Source organism: Mustela nigripes, chromosome 4 (assembly GCF_022355385.1).
Source record: "Mustela nigripes isolate SB6536 chromosome 4, MUSNIG.SB6536, whole genome shotgun sequence".
In the NCBI taxonomy this organism is placed as follows: Eukaryota; Metazoa; Chordata; class Mammalia; order Carnivora; family Mustelidae; genus Mustela; species Mustela nigripes.
Genome location: NC_081560.1, coordinates 14370303 through 14387901, shown reverse-complemented (window position 1 = coordinate 14387901; position 17599 = coordinate 14370303). Strand labels below are relative to the sequence as shown.

At 37.4% G+C, this 17599-nt stretch overlaps 1 protein-coding gene and 1 pseudogene across 3 annotated transcripts in view; one reads left to right on the top strand and one right to left on the bottom strand.

The window, feature by feature from the left end:
• UBN2 (ubinuclein 2) overlaps nt 1-17599 on the top strand; it is a 99406-nt gene that overhangs the window by 31100 nt on the left and 50707 nt on the right. For all 3 annotated transcript variants that reach the window (XM_059396312.1, XM_059396311.1, XM_059396310.1), the window contains exons 3-7: nt 2940-3041; nt 7257-7394; nt 8252-8355; nt 10612-11101; nt 16911-16981. In XM_059396312.1, the coding sequence (XP_059252295.1) occupies nt 2940-3041; nt 7257-7394; nt 8252-8355; nt 10612-11101; nt 16911-16981 (905 nt within the window). The remainder of the gene's footprint in view (nt 1-2939; nt 3042-7256; nt 7395-8251; nt 8356-10611; nt 11102-16910; nt 16982-17599) is intronic.
• LOC132014910 (NADH dehydrogenase [ubiquinone] 1 beta subcomplex subunit 3-like) lies at nt 8692-9019 on the bottom strand (annotated as a pseudogene).

The window sequence follows — 17599 nt, the reverse complement described above, 5'->3', positions numbered from 1 at the left end:
CGCTCTCTTCTGAGCAGGGAGCCCAGTGTGGGGCTTGATCCCAGGACCCTGGGATCATGACCTGAGCTGAAGGCAGCCGCTTAACCAACTGAGCCACCCACATGCCCAGAGCAGTTTTTTATTTAAGGGCCGTGTTGCACACAACTTAACCCATCTTTCACCATTAGAAGAAAGACACACTGAGAATTGAAACTGAGTAAGAGATTCACATCTTTCATCCCATGCTTTCTGGTGGACTTACTCTGGTTCCGTGGTGATATGTTGGTAGACAGAATCCTTACAGCTTACTACTGTTTTCTCTCTTTCTGAATATCTTCTTCCCTGTGGCCCACTACTGTGCTAATTTAAAAAAAAAAAAAAAAAGTCAGGGGTCAAGGGGTGTTAGGGAGGAGATGCTTAGAGAGTATAGTTAAATTCAAGTGAGTATATTTGAATATCTACATTAAGTCTTAAAGATAGAACTAAGCACTTGTTTTAGTAGTGCCACAATAATAGTCCTGCTCACTTAAACTACTTATAACAAGCTTATATATAACTTTTAGCCTACGTGTAACATTCATACCTAAGATAAAATGCGTTCTTTGTAAATATTGTAAAGAATTCTAAACTATGACATGAATAGGGGTGCCTGGGTGGCTCAGTTCGTTAAGTGTCTGCCTTCAGCTTAGTTCGTGATCCCAGGGTCCTGGGATCAAGTCCTATGTGGGGCTCCCTACTCAGCGGGAGTCTGCTTCTCCCTCTCCCTTTGCTGCTCACCCTGCTTGTGCTCTCCTGCCTGCAATCTCTCAAATAAAATCTTTAAAAAAAAGTGGGACATGAATAATGGGATGTACCGTAACAGGCTCTTTTTGTTTTGTTGTTGTTTTACTTTATTTTATATATTTATTTATTTAAAGGTTTGCTTATTCATTTGAGAGAAAGAGAAAGAAAGAGTGGGGTGACCAGCGCAGAGGGAGAGAATCCTCACACTCCCTACCGACCATGCAGCCTGTCACAGGGCTCAATTCCATGATCTGTGAGATCACGACCTGACCCAAAAGCAAGAGTCAAACACTTTAAACAACTGAGCCACCCATTCGCCCTTATTTATTTATTTTTTAAGTAGGCTCCATGCCCAGCATGGAACCCAGTGGAGAGTTTGAACTCACAATGGTAAGATCAACACCTGAGCCAAGATCAGGAGTTGGACATGTAACCAACCGAGCCACCTAGACACCCTAAATTGTTGTTTTTCTTTTTAAAAAGAAAAATTTCTTTTAGTTTTCATTTATTTATTTAAGTACTCTACACTCAGTATGGATCTGGAACCCATGACCGTGAGATTAAGTCACACATTCTACTGACTAAGCCAGCCGAGCGCCCCTAAAATACTTTTATTTAAAGAGATTATAGGGGCACCTGGGTGGCTCAGTGGGTTAAGCCGCTGCCTTCGGCTCAGGTCATGATCTCAGGGTCCTGGGATCGAGTCCCGCATTGGGCTCTCTGCTCAGCAGGGAGCCTGCTTCCCTCTCTCTCTCTCTCTCTCTCTGGCTGCCTCTCCATCTACTTGTGATTTCTCTCTGTCAAATTAATAAATAAAATCTTTAAAAAAAAATAAAAAAATAAAAAAAAAATAAAGAGATTATAGACACAGACCTGTACCCCTGGGGATAAAAATATATGTTTATAAAAAATAAAAAATTAAAAAAAAATAAAGAGATTATAGACTCACGTGAAGTTGCACATATGATACAGAGAGGTCCCCTTGTACCAATCACCCAGTTTCTCCCAATATCTTACATAGCTGTTGTAACCAAGAATAGGAAATTGACATTGGCACAATACAGTTAACTAGATTTCAGATCTTATTCACGTATACCATGTACTCATGTTTCATGAGTATATATATACTCGTGTATATACATGTACTCATGTTTCATTTTCTTTTATGTTTAATGTGTATAATTCTGGGAGTTTAAAAAAATTTATGAGTAGTTTGTACAGAAGAGTTACAAAGATAATACAGAGACTTCCCATATATTTCTTACCCACTCTCTCCCATGATATCTTAGGTTTGTATAGTAGATTTGTTACAGCTAACAAAACAACATTGCCATATTACAATTAATTAAACTCCATGTTTTATTTAGATTTTACTGGTTTAGCCCTAATGTTCTTTTTAGGTACTGAATCTCTTTCAGAATACTGTATCACATTCAGTTTTTATGTCTCCTTGAATTCACCTAGACTGTGACAGTTAATCAGCTTTCTCCTTGTTTTTAATTATCCTTATAAGCTTTGAGGAATACTGGTCAGTTATTTGTGCAATGTCCCTCAGTTTAGTTTGCCTGTTTTTTTTTTTTTTTAAAGATTTTATTTATTTGTTTGACAAACAGAGATCACAAGTAGGCAGAAAGGCAGAGAGGAGGAAGCAGGCTCCCCACTGAGCAGAGAGCCCGGTGTGGGGCTCGATCCCAGGACCCTGAGATCATGACCTGAGCCAAAGGCAGAGGCTTTAACCCACTGAGCCACCCAGGCACCCCTGCCTGTTGTTTTTTTTTTTTATGGTTAATTTGTATGATATTTTCTCATGGTTACCTGGGCATGTAGGCTTTTGTGAGAAGACCACAAAGGTGCCATTTTTATCGCAACATACCAAGGGTACAGCGCTATCAACATGACTTACATGATGTTGTTGCACTTGATTACCTTGCCAAGGTCATGTTGGCCAGGTTTTTCATTATAAAGTTACTTTTTCCCTTCCCTTTCATACTCTACTCTTTGAGAGCAAGTCCCTAAGCACAATTTAACATTCAGAGTGTGTGGGGGGGTTAAATTCAACCTCTTGGAGAGGGGGATTATCTATAGAAATTATTTGGAATTCTTCCGACAGTTATTTTTTTAAATTTATGGAAACAGCATGAATACTGATATCAGTCTGACATATCTGTTTTTTGCAGGGTGGGAAACCCCGTAAACATCGGAAGGATCGGCTTCAAGATTTAATTGATATAGGCTTTGGCTATGATGAGACAGATCCATTTATTGATAACTCAGAGGCTGTGAGTAATGTATCTTTAATATAGCAGCAATTCTTTGTTTGGGGTAGAAGTCAAGGATAAAGTTACTAAAATAGTTCAGTATTTGTTTTTACTAACCAGTCCTTTGTTGATGTACATCTGAATTGTTTTCACTTTTATGTGCTTACAAACAGTTGAGCATCTGTGTATGTTTATCTTTGTGTACTTGAGTAAATATGTAAGATTAATTATAGAGTGCAAATATACGTATAGGATAAATTTCTAGCAGTGAGATTTATTGATCGAGGGTATTTACATCTTGAATTTTTATTGATATTCCCAAACTTGGGCAGGTGTATTTTCTTTCTTTTGCGGGGGGCAGGTGTATTTTCAAATGGCTTTTAGATAAGAACCACATGAACTTGAAGATTGGAGCTACTAGGTTGAAGTTAATCTGGCAGACATTTTTAAAATGTACTTCAATTTTGTTGCTGCTGCCAGCCCTTTCTGCACTGGTGCTGATTGAATGCCAGCCTTTATTGCTGTCTGTTTTGATCAAGCCCTACAGCTTTTCCCCTGGAGTCCTCTTTCTCTTACAAAATGAAGAGGAATTTAGGAAAGCATTTAAGGACTGTAGCAGTCCATTGATCACATAGCAAGTGAAAGTAGACGTACTGTGTTTGGGAGTAGATAAGGTATATGTTCTTACATTCTTCTCAATGCACTAGAATAATCTAAATCCTGGACTTATGGTATCCTCTGCATTGTACAGTGATTTCTTAGAATATACAGAAAGTGACACCAGGGTAAGCATTATAGTACTATCCACAAATTAGTATTTCTTTTTCCTGTGACTACACTGCTTGGTTATACAGATGAATACAAGGCATTCAGTAGTAGGAAAGTGATAGGTAGAACTTCCAGCAGGAGACATCATGGGTACCCTATCATATTCATGAGTTACTTTAGTGTCCTGACATAAACTGGTTTACCATACCAGACAGCCTGGTCTATAGGAGTAAAATACTGACAATGCTCTTTGGGGTTGAGAAGTCTTGTTACCAGAAAAGTTGACAAACCTTTTTGTAGGTTGAAGGATGGAATGTTTTTAAGAGTTTTGACCTTGATATGAAACACAAGTCAAAATTCCTAGATTCTAGACCTGACTAGGTTTCTAAAGATTTCTAAGCAGATCTTTTAACATTACCCAATTTTCTCTGCTATGGTCGGAATATTTGAATAAAGTGTTTTTTCAGACTGATTTTTGCAACCCATAATTGGATTATGTATCAATTTATAGAGAGTGTGGCCAGTATTTTTAATGAAAATGAAGTAGACTAGAATAGGAGCTATCATAGCAAATCATAGTAGATTATGTGAGGTTTTTAATGTGTGTGCGTGTGCATGCACTGGGTTTTGATGTGTATTTTCCTCTTGGGTGGTGGTGAAGAGAATTTGAAAGCTACTGCTTTAATAAATAAGGACAAAGTTTGTAGGTATAAGTTGTTTAAAAATTTTAGAATTAATTGTTGACATTTAGAGGACGAGATAGTTTCCTGTTTTGTAAGAGGAAATTGAATTAGAATACAGCCTGTTTATTGACTTGCCAAATAATTTTGTATTGTTATCTTTAACAGATTATTGGGTTCTTTTTATGAGATAATTCAGACAGACAATTATAATCCAACCAAATGATTTTTTTGTTCTTTTCATTGATTGTATTACCAGTAAGCTTTCACTGTTTGTCATTATTTGATAGAGAGTTAAATAATCTGGTTCTAATTAATTGTCAGAATCATGCACTACTTACTGCTATAAATACCTGAAAATAAATTTTTTTGAAGATTATTTTTAGTCTTACAGATATTGCCAGATTCTCTAAAGACTGAAAGAAAATGTTTTTCTTTATTATTTAATAAATTATAATACCAGGCATGAATAACACTTTTATTTAGGTTGTTTCTTTTAAATTTCACTAGAACTTTCTGAAGTAAGTAATGTTGTCACTGTTACTCAACCCCAAAGTATTAATGTTAAATGATTTCCTCTGGGTCACAATTGCCGTTCATTGCCAAAGGATCTAAATCCAGGCCTTCTGATTTTCAAGTTCAGTATTCCATTGCCTCTTAACGCATTCTACTTAAAGGGCTAAATTAAATATGCATAAAGAGCTTGTTCTCCTGAAGAGTGTTCCGATAGGGGAAGCTTAGTAAAACACTGCAGCATACAGATATGGACAACACCATGTTGCCCTTTAATGTAGTGATGAATGTGTTTCCTGTCAGAAAAGCTGCTTGATATAGTGGATAGTTTGAAATACAGCCAGAGTCTCTACTATAAGCTTTAAAAAATTATTCTGGCAAGGTTCTTAACCTCTAAATTTGGTTTTCACTTATAAAATGGGAATAATACTTGTCTTTTTTTGCCTCAAAGGTATTAGGAGGACCAAGTGAAATAATTTATATGAAGAAGCATTATAAATTATAAAGCAGTGTAAACGAAAAGTACAGATGTGTTTGTCGCAATTACACATTTCCAGAAAATAATTACTACAGAGTCATTTCACTTTTCATTCTCTACTCTTCACATCCCTTTTTTGCTTACAGATAGTACTGGACTCTTTCTGAAGGTTTTACCCATAGATCTTTATAGTAGCCCATCAAATGAAGCAATAAGAAAGCAATTCATTCCTTTTTTCCCCCCTGCTTCATTTCTCTTTGATTCAATGTGATTAAACTGGAAATTCTTTCTTTTTCTATTCACTATTTAATTGAAAAGGATACAAGTTAAAAGCAAAATTTTTGTACTTAGCCTTAGGATTCTTAGAGTAACTAGTACATGCTGTATATTCCTTGTCCATGGCAAAGGATTCTCCTTAAAAATCTGACTTTCTTAAAAATACTAAATATGAAGAGCCTGTAAGTAGAGTTTTGGGGTAGCAGGTATGTAGCTCTGTTAGATAAGTAGTTCCTTTTTTCTCAACCACCTAGGACCCCATTATTTGGTGAAGATTGACCTTCATTTAATGTTTGCTTTTGTCCATTTTCATCAGGTGAGAAGTGATAAACTTTAAAATCCAAGCTTAGAGGACATCAGCTTAAGTGATATTTTAGGTCAGACCTTCAGTCTAGTTTAGGTAATTTTCATCTCTTGCTCAAGCCAAGTACCTGGCTCTTTATATGTATGCTTAATGAACTGGGCAGTTAGTTTTCTCCTTTTTTAAACACATACTCTGCTGTTTTTGTTTTTAAAATTTCTACCTAATAGCTTAGAGCTAAGACACAAGAAGTAACTTTGTTATTCTTTATAATCTTCTTATGAATAAAATTATATACTGATATGTTGGGAAATGAAATTTATTCTTTGCCTGAATGTTTAATCATCTGTTTTAACTTGATTTAATTTCTCATCACAATCATTTGTTCTTGGGGTGCCTCGCTGGCTCGGCTGGTAGATAGAGCATGTGACCCTTAATCTCTGGGTTGTGAGTTTGAGCCCCATTTTGGGTGTAGAGCTCACTTAAAAAATGCATAAGTAGGGTGCCTGGGTGGCTCAGTGGGTAAAGCCTTTGCCTTCGGCTCAGGTCATGATCTCAGGGTTCTGGGATCAAGCCCCGCGTTGGGCTCTCTGCTCAGCAGGGAGCCTGCTCTCTGCTCTCTCTCTCTGCCTGCCTCTCTGCCGACTTGTGATCTCTCTCAAATAAATAAATAAAATCTTTTAAATATATATATAAATAAAGATTTATAAAACAAAAAAAGAATAATTTATCATTAAGAATAGTAGTAGTGATCTTTAAATTTTTCTCAGCAGATGATAGAATTTGTGCTGTTATTCCAGAATTTCCATTATTTATAAATACTGAGTAATCCAGGCTCATTTTTATCTCAGATACTAACTTTTTCTCAATTTATTCCACCAACATCCTCATTGTATGCAGTTTTGTAGTTAGGATGTAAGGAAGGTCCTGACAAGTGATTGATTCTTTGATACATTTATAGAATTAATAATAGGATGTATCTGGGGCGCCTGGGTGGCTCAGTGGGTTAGGCCGCTGCCTTCAGCTCAGGTCATGATCTTGGGGTCCTGGGATCGAGTCCCGCATCGGGCTCTCTGCTCAGCGGGAAGCCTGCTTCCCCCTCTCTCTCTCTCTGCCTGCCTCTCCATCTACTTGTGATCTCTCTCTGTCAAATAAATAAATAAAATCTTAAAAAAAAAAATAATAGGATGTATCTGAGACCTTTTTTTTTTAAAATACAGTATGACGAGTTAGTTCCTGCTTCTCTAACAACAAAATATGGAGGCTTTTACATCAACACTGGCACACTGCAGTTTCGCCAAGCTTCAGATACTGAAGAAGAAGATAATACAGACAACCAGAAGCACAAGCCACCCAAAGTAAGTTTATCCAGCATTGCAGTAGTAATGAGTGTTCAGTTAATAGGGTGTACTTTTTTATTTACTTGTGAATATAAGGAAAAATCAAATGCTAACCATTGTTTAATGAATCTGTAGTTATTTACATGCTTTAAGGTAAAATTATGTAGTTAAGGGGAAATTGATAATTACATCAAAGGAGAATTGTATTCTTTTAAAACTTCTCTCTCCATATGTGGTCTTATAATCTGCTGTTTGGGGGATAAGAGTAAGTTTCTAGGATAAGTTAAGACTTGGTATAGAAATGATGAAAAGCGAAAACAAAAAAAAAAAGGAAGAAAAGAAATGGTGAAGAGCTATTACCTTTTCTAAGATGTCTTTTATAAAGCTAATTGTATGGAATGTATACCTTGTTACAGGAAATGAAGAGTGTCCTCAGTTAAGTGTTTTTTTGTTTGTTTGTTTATAAAGATTTTATTTATTTATTTGACAGAGATCACAAGTAGGCAGAGAGGCAGGCAGAGAGAGATGAGAAGCAGGCTCCCTGCCAAGCAGAGAGCCCGATGTGGGGCTCCATCCCGGGACCCTGGGATCATGATCTGAGCTGAAGGCAAAGGCTTTAACCCACTGAGCCACCCAGGCGCCTCTAGTTAAGTGTTTCTTGAAGTGTGATCAAAGGACTTACTTGTACCAGAATGACCAGAATGTTTGTTAAAAACCACACAGTGCTCGTATACCCCAAGAATCTGCATTTATTACAAGCACTTGTAATGTACACTGAACCTTGAGAGAAAACTACCCTGGATGCTATATTGATACCATCAAAAGAGTAAAGCATTGATACTCAGATAAGTGATACATTCTTCTATCATTTGCAGATTCCCAAAATAAAAGAAGATGACATTGAAATGAAGAAGCGGAAGCGGAAAGAGGAGGGGGAAAAGGAGAAGAAGCCAAGGAAAAAAGTACCCAAGCAATTGGGGTATGTAAAATTAAACATCATAGGGTCATAGATGACCAGCTGCCCTTTTAGAAAGATATATTTAGCATTAATTCATTCAGCTTTGCTGGGTCTAATTTAATACTCTATTTATACATGTCAATGATTGTTAACTTATATTTAATAATATTTATATGTATTTGATATAAGTATTAGTAAGTAGAAAGTTTTATCATCTTAGGTTTTGGGGGTGTTTTTGCACATGTATTCTTTACTAAATTTTACTAGTATTCTTTAAGGGGAAACACACAGACAAGTACATTGAAGAAATCTTATTTTTATAAGAGATTTAAGAAGCCTTTAAGATATTTCCAGGTATTTAAAAAAAAAAAAAAGAAAGATATTTCCAGGTAATATCTTCAGTGATGCTTCTTATCTTTATTCTTGGACTCCAGGTAATATTCAGCTCCTACAGCTACCACAAATGCAGCAAATCCCCATTTGAATTCTTTTAATAATGCACCAACAAAGGAAACATTGTTTGCAAAAGCACCGGTGTATCTCCAAGCTTCATTGCGGCCCCATGGGTCCGTGCAGCCAGCTTCTCCTGGACAGTTTCTAATGGTCTTCCTTCTGTCCTCCATTGTTTATAATCTGGAAGTTCCAGTTTGCTATGGCCATGTTCCTGCCCATGTCTGTGGGCCATGTCTGACAGCAGTTGGACCTCTCACGACACTCAATATTCAATCTGTCATCTTCAATTTTAGTTAATTAATATTTATTGATTGATAAGTAGAAGGGCTTAGCATTTTAGAGATTCACAGTGCTTTAGATCAGAGTTACACATTCATTTATTAAGTATTTTGCTCATTACAACTTCTTACCAACAAGAATCAGTTTGAAAAGATGGTATAAGCCGTAAACAGTTGTTTTGAACTTTCTGTGCTAAAACTAAGCTTATTAGATGCCTGGGGATTGAGGATTGGCAGTAGTCTTTGTGTGAACAATTTATAGTTGTTTTACTATTTAAAAAGGCATTTGTTTAGCTCTTCATGCTTATAATTTGAGGTAATGATACTATCTCTAAAAATCAAGTAGAATTTCTTAAAAAGACTTAAGTCATAAGAATAAAATGTTTATACTATGCATTCATAAAATTACCATTTGCTCTTGCTTCTCTATGACTCTTTTTGGAGAACTAAGGGACAGAAACTACGAGAGGCTGGATTTTCTTCCCCTCCTTGCCAGGGGAGGTGCATCTGCATTTTGGCCTATCAGTATTCAAAAGATTGATGTAGGGAGGTATTTACCCTCCTGTAAAATGAGATTTTAGTGACTTTGGAGTCATTAAGTAATTAAGGAAAAACATACAGATTACTAGTGAATATATTAAAAGGTCGTTATTTACAAGTAAACTTCTTTGGGAACAAAGTCTATAATGCCTTTTATTGAATTTGTCATTTTCTCAAATTCATAACTTATACATGCAGCAAATCTTTATTAAGTACCTGTTGTATACCAGGTATTGTTCTATTTGTATTTGGAGTATGTAACGGTTAATGAAACATGGGCTTGCCTTGAAAGTACAAATCATCTTTTTGATTCTGTAGTGCATATAGAAGCATATAAGCCATAGAATGTAGGAAAGATTTCTAGAGAGAGTAGTAACTAAACTGAAACCATCTTTTCCCCATGGTTTCTCTAGGGAGAACATTGTCACAGGAAATTACACGTATATGATTGCCTCACATGGCTAATCCCGGAATGGAAAGTGAAAGTGATCAGAACGCAGCAGCAGATAGAATAGGGTCTAGAAAGATTTTGCATTTCTTTGGCAGCTTGTAGCACAAACTACCTGGAGTATCAGTTTGAAGTTGTACTTGTGTGAGCTTCTCTGGTTGTAAGGCAACTCTGTTTTCAGCGAAAGTGCATTTCTTTACTTGGTTTATTTCTTAGGCGACCACTTTATAGAAGTGCTTAAGAATGTGAACATTCCAAAAACAGTAGTAAGTTTAACTTCATATTCTCTAATAAACCTGAGCTACATTCTGATTTGTTTCTTTGGTTAACTTCAGTCCATTCATTTTCTTCACTCTGATGACCATTTACCTGTCGACCTTTCCTCAGTGCCCATCATCCAGATGATGAGAAAGACGCTTTGATAAAAGGATAATTTAATAAGAAATTTGCTCTCCCACATATCAAATGATTGTTTTAATGATCTATGCCTGCTTATTTATATGGGGCTTTCAACTTTAAAATTCTACATAGCCTAATGGATGACTTTTTTCTTCACAGAGTTGTGGCTCTAAATTCCCACAAGTCTGAAAAAAAGAAGAAACGTTATAAAGATTCTCTTTCTCTAGCTGCCATGATACGAAAATTTCAGAAAGAGAAGGATGCATTAAAGAAGGAGCCTAACCCCAAAGTCCCAGTGAACTTAACATCCTCCTCTCTGAATAAACCCCCCTCCACAGCTGTAGCATTGGGAAATGACGTCTCGGACTTAAATCTGAACAGTGCTGATCCGGACCTCCCTATTTTTGTTGGCACAAATGAACATGAACTGTTTCAGGAAGCTGAAAATGCCCTAGAGATGCTAGATGATTTCGACTTTGACAGATTACTGGATGCTGCTTCTGATGGTAGCCCCCTCTCCGAGTCAGGGGGAGAGAATGGAAACACCACCCAGCCAACCTATGCCTCTCAGGTTATGCCCAAGGTGGTGCCTACACTCCCAGAGGGTCTACCTGCTCTTCTTGAAAAACGCATTGACGACCTCCGTGTAGTAAGTGTAATAATGCCCTTGTTTCTTATTTGCCACATAAACTTAACAATAAATGCTTTCTATAAGACAAAAGTAATAACCCACAATCCCAGCACCCATATAAACAACTTAGAATTTTCTGTATTTCCTTTTAGGCATTGGCTGTATGTATAGGTCTTAGATTTGAAGTAGGAATAGTTACAGCAACATATATGGGTGACTGTTTTATTATTTTATTTCATCTTAAAATTTTTAAAAAGATTTATTTTAGAAAGAGTGAGAGGATGCTTGCAGAATTGAGTGTGAGGGGGAAGGAGCAGAGGAAGAGGGAGAGAATCCTCAAATAGATTCCAACTGACTATCCTGGGGTCATGACCTGAACTAAAATCCAGACTCGGACACTTAGGGGCGCCTGGGTAGCTCAGTGGGTTGAGCCGCTGCCTTCGGCTCAGGTCATGATCTCGGTCCTGGGATCGAGTCTGGCATCGGGCTCTCTGCTCGGCGGGGAGCCTGCTTCCCTTCCTCTCTCTCTGCCTGCCTCTCTGCTTACTTGTGGTCTCTGTCTGTCAAATAAATAAATAAAATCTTTAAAAAAAAAAAAAGAGTCGGACACATAAAGGACTGAGCCACCTAGGTGCCCCTTATCTTATAAATATTTTTCAGCATGGCTTTCATAAATAACAATTTTTATTGTTAAAAAAAAGTCACATAAAGACAATAGAGGGAAGGGAGGAGCAAATAGTAACATTACAAAAGCATACCTGAACTTGGTCCAAACTATCAACATCTAGTTATTTTTTATTTTATTTTATTTTTTTTTTTTTTAAAGATTTTATTTATTGGGACGCCTGGGTGGCTTAGTTGGTTAAGCCGCTGCCTTCGGCTCAGGTCATGATCCCAGCGTCCTGGGATCGAGTCCCCCACATCGGGCTCCTTGCTCCGCAGGGAGCCTGCTTCTCCCTCTGACTCTGCCTTCCACTCTGTCTGCCTGTGCTCGCTCTCGCTCGCTCGCTCTCTCTGACAAATAAATAAAATCTTTAAAAAAAAAAAAAAGATTTTATTTATTTATTTGACAGAGAGAAATCACAAGCAGACGGAGAGGCAGGCAGAGAGAGAGGAAGGGAAGAGAGCAGAGAGCCTGACGCGGGACTCCATCCCAAGACCCTGAGATCATGACCCGAGCCAAAGGCAGCGGCTTAACCCACTGAGCCACCCAGGCGCCCAACATCTAGTTATTTTTTAATTGGTTTTTTCAGCTAATCACATTTAGTAAGCGTGCATTGTGTTCCTATTAGGCCAAACTTGAGGGCTGAACCTTAGCATGTCACATTAGATACCTCTCTAGGTTGACTTGGATTCATAATGTTTCTTTAACTAGCTGCAGATCCAGATAAGTGTCATCACACTTCATTTAATCTCAGGGAGATAGTATTTTGACTTAAAATAACGTGCCAGTGGACGCCCTGGGTGGCTCAGTTGATTAAGTGGTTTGCCTTCAGCTCAGGTTCCTGGGATCAATCCCCACAGCAGGCTTCCTGCTCAGCAGGGAGTCTGCTTCTCCCTTTCCCTCTGTCCCTCCCCCTGCTTATGCTCGCTTGCTTGCTCTCAAATAAATAAAATATTAAAATAATATAACATGCCCAACCTAGCTTAAAAGGCCCTTCTTGAGTACTTTAACATCTTTTTTTGAACCCATGCCATATTTTAGTCCTCATTTTTTTTCTTGACTACAAAAGTAAATTGCACAGTATTAAATGTATTTTAAATGTACATAGGGAAAAATCCCCCATAATCTGACATTCCCCACTCCCAGCGGAAATAACCACTATTAAATTTTTTATTTTTTTGGATTTTAATCCATTCATTTGCAAATGTTATAGCATTATAAAAAATAATTAATGGGATGATAATGTATGGACTATATAGCTTGCTTCTTTCTCATGGGATTGTAGTACCCAACTTATGTCACATTTTAAAATTTACTAATCATCTTTATATTGTATTTATTTTTCATAACTTTTTCTGAAATTTAAATACCTGATTATGGGAATATTAGATTTATCTAATTTTTCTAGTAACTGGCCTACAGATTTTATTTAGTAATTCTATTATTTTTTTCCAAATTTTTTATTCTTTAGCATTTCTTCTGAAGTTGTGACTTAATTTTGGCTCATCTGTATTTTTACTTATTTTAATGTATTTCATGTTGGGTCCATGGTCAAAGGAGCGAGACTGATACAAAGCAAAGGTCAAGCAAAGCTTTATTTCATGCCAAGCATCGAGAAACAAACTGACCAGCCAGGGCCGTCTCTTGCAAAGAGGTGACCTCTCTCTCCTTCACAGTCAAGGCTTTTAAGGGCAAAGGCCATGTGGTTGGGCCTGGCCACGCACAGGTGACCAGTGAGATTGTAACAGAGAAAGCTGCACAGTCCTGCTAGGTCACACATAAGTGACCAATTGAATTACAGTTTACCCTATAGTAGATATTTGAACTAGCCTGTCACCTTGGTCAGAGTTGGCGCCCAAAGGGCGGGGCCCATACTCCTTTGTAGCTAGGGAGACAGTATGCGCCCCCACCGATTGGATACCTCCACCTGGCCTGACCCATGCCTGTATTTGGGCTTTGTTACCTGGGACTGGTTTCTGGAACTTGTTTTTAAGTAAGTTCCCTGAAGGGGGCGGGAGCAGGGGCAGTAAGGAGCAGCTGCTCTGGCTAAATATTAGGCCCTTACATTTCATTAGTATGGAATTTAGAGAAGTGTGTTAAAATATCTTATTGCCAATATTTCTTAGGTTATGAATTGTGTTTACCATCATTTTTGCTTTATTTCCATGCTGTGTTGTTTGACCCATAAAATTCTTGATGGCTAGATCTTCTTTGTGGTGATTATCATTTGAAGGTGACTTTTTGTGCTGTTACTGCATTTTACCTTGAATTTAGTTTTGTCTGACTTATTGTAGACTGTTTTCTCTTTATTTCTACATCGTAGTTTTTTTCATCATTTACCTTCAACCTCTTTGATTTTATTTTAGCTCTTTTTCTTATAGATAGTGTTTAATTTCTTTATTGGCCTCATCTGAGTCCTTTCTCTTTTAACAAATGATTTTATTTTTTTACAGTTGTTATAATTATATAATTAATCTTTGTCATTTTATTTTTTATCCTGTTACTTATCTCTTTTGTTTTCATTGTTCTGCTATTTTCTGTGCTTATTTTTTGAAAAGTATACAGTCTGTAGATTCGGTAGTAAGCAGTTTTTATTTAATCTTCTCAGCTACTCTGCATAGGAAATATAAGTATTATTTCCTTTGTGTGGTTAAGAAACTTGAGGTAGGTTAAATAGCTTGGTCACGTCTGTGCAACTAGTAAGTTGTGGAGCCAGATTTTCGCCACAAGGGTTCACCTAACTTCAAAGTATATGCTTCTTGCTTTCCCACGTTGCCTATCTCTAAAACCTTTAGTTTCTTATATGTTTTAAAAAGTGTTAGTGATGTGATCCACATTTTGCAAGATATTATTAATAATAATAGTTCTTGGGGTGCCTGCATGGCTCAGATGATCTCCAGGTCTTGGGGTCGAGTCTCATATCAGGCTTCCAACTCATTGGGGAGCCTGTAACTCCCTCTCCCTTATCCCTCTCTCTCTGTCTTTCCCCCTGCTTGTGCTCTCTCTGTCTCTCTCTCAAATGAACAAATACAGTCTTTAAAAAAAAAAAAATAGCTCTTGTTCATTTAGCAGAAACCTGTACTCTGTATTGAATGCATTGTTTCTGTGTCTCACATAGCATTTACCATTCGGGGGACAGTACCCTGATTGGGTTTAGTGTGCTTTACCTACTGTGTAGTCTGATCCTCCAACAGTCACGTGAAGTAGGTAGTGATCTTCCATTTAATAGATGAGGAAACTACGGTTCAAAAGATGAAGTGATTTGCCCAAGGCCACATAATTTTTAAATGGCTGAGCCATGATTTAAGGTCAGCATTTAAAGGCAGGACTGTGGAGTTCCATTGTAGGCAGTCTGTCTGCTATGTTATATGCCATTCATTTTTACTTAACTAAGCAAAATTGATTAGTAATGAGTGTGGTACAGTCTTGTAAAAGCTTTGTCATATCTTATATACCAGAACGTATTTCTCTTTCTCTCTCTTTCTTAATAGTCCTGCCAGGGTTAATACAGGTGCTCCTTGACTCCTTGGTAGGAAATCATCAGTAAGAAGTTTGATTTCACTTGCTGGTATCTATGACTTCTCTTTATGTTTTATTTGAAATATGAGTATGGTATTTTTTTCTTTAGGAGGTGAGAAGTCATCCTTAGCTTTAAATGCTTGTGTCTGTGTGAGAAGGAATTGCGTCTTGTGGCTCTTTTCTTAACTTTGTAATATTCTTCCACTGTTCAACCTCTTGACTTTTTATTATTTTTCTTGAAGTTTAGTTTCCCTGTGCCTTTCATATATTTCCACCCCCTACACATACCCAGTTTTCATGCTAAGAAGTACTGAAGCACATCTTAGAAATTTTCTTCTACTTATTACATGTAAAGTCAAGTAACTTGGTGTGATGGCTGAGTCAGCATATGGCTTGCTCAGATTATTAGATCAGGCTTCTTGGTGTTTTATACCTCATGGACCTCAAGTACATTGTTTGTGATTTTCCCAGTATATTTTCCTTTTGGTGGGTTTTGCTGATAACTTGGTTTCCTGTCACCTGGTTGAGGTGACAAACATAGCAATGAAATTAATCTCATTGTATTAATTTTTGCTTATCCCTTGATAATTACCTTGCCTACGTTTTTTGGTTATAAGTAATTAGGTGGAACCTAAACAGGCTGCAGGAAGCCAGGTGTCTGTACAGGGTGACGGTGTTGTGCAGTCGAAGTCAGAAAGCTTGTGTCTGAGTCCTGGATCCACCACTTATTAGTGGTGTGATTTGGGGGCATGTCATGTAACCTCTGACAGATTTAGCTTCCTTGTTTGTAAGTGGGGGCAGTCATGCCAGTGTCATTGGCATGGTATTAACATGGTAATTTAAACATGATAATGAATATAACCTGTAGAATATCAGGTAGATTCTTTGTAGACACTCAGTAGAAAGTGAGACATCTGCTTGTTGTTATCCTGGAGATCACAGCAATAATTAATAAACCTGTGGATGGTCAAGTACACAAGATACCCAAAGCACTAGGAAGTCTTGTATGTATAATTTTGTTAATTTAGTTAGGATTAAGAAAAATTAAATACAGAGGTAATAGGAAACATTGGCATATATGCTAAATTTGTTACACTCTAATTTCCTACTCACGCCATGTACTAAGCTGGGTATTGAGGATACAAAGTGAAGTAAATCACAGTAGCCCCACCCTCAAGAAGCTTATCCTTTAGTAAATAAATATGGAAACAATGTGTTTATTAAAAGTGATTGGTGGGCGCCTGGGTGGCTCAGTGGGTTAGGCCGCTGCCTTCGGCTCAGGTCATGATCTCGGGGTCCTGGGATCGAGTCCCACATTGGGCTCTCTGCTCAGAGGGGGCCTGCTTTCCTCTCTCTCTCTCTGCCTGCCTCTCTGTCTACTTGTGATTTCTCTCTGTCAGATGGATAAATAAAATCTTTAAAAAAAAAAAAAAGTGATTGGCAGGGCACCTGGGTGGCTCACTTCCTTAAAGGTCTGCCTTGGCTCAGGTCATGATCTCAGGGTGTTGGGATCGAGCCCCACAGCCGTCTCTGGCTTTCCCTCTGCCTGCCACTCCCCTTGCTTGTATGTGCACACTCTCTGTCAAATAAGTAAGTAAAATCTTAAAAAAAAAAAGTGATATTGACAATCTTGTGTTTCTCTAGGCTGCCAAACTTTTTGATGAAGAAGGAAGGAAAAAATTCTTTACACAGGATATGAATAATATTCTTCTGGAGTAAGTAATTCTCTTCTTTAACTAAAAAGCCTAGAAGTTATTTATACTTTAATTCATTTAAACATACAGTTGGTTACAGCTTTACAGGTTGAATATTACTTTAGATTTAAATGTGGTTTTTTTTTTGTCACTTTGTATGAAAATGTCTTTCTGGAACAGCTCTGAGTATTCTTATTAAATTGGTATAATTTTCCTTCTATTTTCATTCAGATTTGAGAAGAATAATTCCATTGGCATCTAGCAAAATTATTTCATACAAACATTTATAACCAAATGGAAAGTATGGTTTAATGAAGAAATTCTGGTTGTGAGGTAGGAGAGAGGCAGTGTGGAGAAAACAAAAGGAAGAATGGAAAGGGGAGGCTGAAGGCTAAAATAGGATACAGATTATTTAAATTAGTGAGTTTTTCCTCTTACCTGGTATTTGATGCTAAGGAAGCTGCAGGTTCTAAGATTGTGGTCCCCTAAGCTGTTCTCGTAAACCTATTGGCTTTTAAATTTTGACCATTGGTTTTAGAAGTGGAGTGTATAATTGGCTGCAGGCAGAACTGGGTAAAAAAGGCAATCCTGGAGAAAGCAACAGATTTTACTCCTCTCACGTAAAAATAATGTGTGCCT